The sequence below is a fragment of the Hippocampus comes genome, unplaced genomic scaffold (genome assembly GCF_001891065.2).
Source record: "Hippocampus comes isolate QL1 unplaced genomic scaffold, H_comes_QL1_v1.1 scaffold301, whole genome shotgun sequence".
NCBI classification, from domain to species: domain Eukaryota; kingdom Metazoa; phylum Chordata; class Actinopteri; order Syngnathiformes; family Syngnathidae; genus Hippocampus; species Hippocampus comes.
Window position 1 is genome coordinate 144,770 of NW_017805928.1, and position 2,020 is coordinate 146,789.

Genomic DNA, 2,020 nt, shown 5'->3' on the forward strand with positions numbered 1-2,020 from the left:
GGGGGGGGCAGATCTCTGGAGAACTTTTTCTTCAGAACGGGTCACGGGCATTCAGAGCAAGGACTTCCTTTTTCAATCTTGAAAATGTGGTCGCTTAATTCTGACGGCATTCCAAGCAAATAATCACAATCAGAAGAAGATGGAGACTCATGAACAAAGTGGCCTTCACACGCGACCCACAACCATTGTCGTCGACGCGGTGGAAATGTTGTTTGGTTTGCTTGGAGACGCGATTCTAATTGGGGCCACCATTTTTTTTTTTTTTTGGGGGGGGGGCGCAAAAAAATTTAAGCAGCGAGCGCTTAGCGGCTAATCGAGCTAACGGCGAGCTTGCCGCGCAACCTCAAGCCGACAAAGTGCCTCTGCGGCGGCGGCGGCGAATGTGAGTCCGACGCTCACCGGGCGGGCGTTACAAAAGGGGCGAATGGGAGCTTGCGGCGACGGCGGCGTGAGCGCTCGAGCTCCACGGAGGCCTCGCCGATCTCCGGCCTACCGTAAGCGTAGATGCCGCGCAGCAGGTCCTCCCGAAGGCCCATGGTGTCGAAGGTGGGGGTGACGTCCACCTCCTCGCTGGTTTCAAACTCCACCTTTGTCATGTCCTCGTCCTTGAGGAGCCGCTTCCGACTCGGAACACCGGCGGCGGCCATTTCTTGACTCGAATTGAAGCGAAAAGACAGAAAAGAGGCGCCGCCACGCTAGCCGCTAGCTACGAACAGCGGAACGGAAAAAGAAAGAAGGAGCGCGTGTCGCCGCGACGATGACGCAGTCGTGAAGCGCCGCCGGAAATGACGATGGCCGCCCCGCCCCCTTCTTCTTCTTCTTCGTCCATCTTCATTTATAATCGCGCGTTCACAACAGCCGCACCTCTAAAAAAGCGCTTTCCACAACACTTTATATAAAATAACAATACGATGATGTAACACAACACGTACACATAAAACAGAGACAGTCACGCAATCGTAATCGTATCTTCCAGTTCAAAAAAAGCAAACAGAAAAAAAAAAAAAGTCTTCCAACGTACGCTGCATTACTTACCTTGACCTCTCGAACTCTACCCTGCCCTCCCTCCCGCCAAAAGAGTCACGCAAAGATGAACTCGTTGTCGCGTTTTGGAATCACGGCACGGCGGTTGTTTTTTTTTTTTTTTTTTTTTTTTTTTATATGTTTTTTTTTTTAATCGGACTCAGAAGTTGACAGCAAAACAGAACGCTCACGAGTCGAGTTGTTGCGAAACAGGAAGTCGGGTGTGAGCGCGAGAGGAAGTGACACGACGCGTGGAGGGAAAAAAAAAAAAAAGTACATTTTAATCAGTTGAAACATGTTGAACGCTCAGAGGGGGGCGAAGAATATTTCAACAAAGTAAAAAAAAAAAAAAAATGGCGAGTGTCCGGAAGGAGAGCAGTCGAGTGTCAACGGCAGCCACGCACACAAATAAGAAAGACGGGACGGCTGCTTTTGCTTGGCGACGGAGCAGCAAACAAAAACTTGTCGAGCGTCAGTCAGTCGGCCTGCGGCGCGTCCAGACTGACGAGCTGAAGCTCCGTCAGGGTAGCCCCGCCTCCGCCGTTCTGCTGGCTCAACATCATCTGCGCACACACACAAAGGCCCGCTGCCGCGTTGGTTCAGAAGCTTCTTTTGATTTGCGGGGACGTGCAAGGAGAAAACCCCCCGGCGGCATTTGCATTTGGTCTTCTCACCGGGTGCAGCTGCACGGCGGAGACGGGGATCTGGGCGGCGACGGGCGGAAGGGACGCCAGGAAGACCTGAGGGACGGGCACTGACACACGCGCGCGGATTAGAAGGCGGCGCAGCGGCGGCGAGTCGCGACATCCTCACGTACCGGACTCGCGTGGCGCAGCGTTGAGGACGGCCAGCCCGGCGTCGGCCAGGGAGGGGGTGAGGGCGCGGCTCGCGGGGTACATCAGGTGAGCCGCCGCCACCGAGGTGCCTGCGGCGGGGGGGGGGGGGGGGGGGCATTTGCCTTGCAAAGTACACCCATCTGCCCTTTCAGCGGAGCATT

General features: G+C 55.0%; 2 protein-coding genes across 2 annotated transcripts in view; both read right to left on the bottom strand.

The window, feature by feature from the left end:
- The window catches only part of eif4a3 (eukaryotic translation initiation factor 4A3), a gene marked incomplete at its 3' end in the record, with an annotated part of 9,683 nt that extends 8,895 nt beyond the window's left edge, over positions 1-788 (bottom strand). Inside the window, exon 1 of the mRNA XM_019889617.1 lies at positions 494-788. Within this exon, the coding sequence (XP_019745176.1) occupies positions 494-647 (154 nt within the window). The remainder of the gene's footprint in view (positions 1-493) is intronic.
- Positions 789-1,287: 499 nt separating this feature from the next.
- The window catches only part of LOC109527609 (serum response factor-like), a 2,381-nt gene continuing 1,648 nt past the window's right edge, over positions 1,288-2,020 (bottom strand). Inside the window, exons 4-6 of the mRNA XM_019889618.1 lie at positions 1,841-1,967; positions 1,698-1,777; positions 1,288-1,586 (exon numbers count right to left, since the gene is read on the bottom strand). Of these exons, the coding sequence (XP_019745177.1) occupies positions 1,500-1,586; positions 1,698-1,777; positions 1,841-1,967 (294 nt within the window). The 3' untranslated portion in view covers positions 1,288-1,499. The remainder of the gene's footprint in view (positions 1,587-1,697; positions 1,778-1,840; positions 1,968-2,020) is intronic.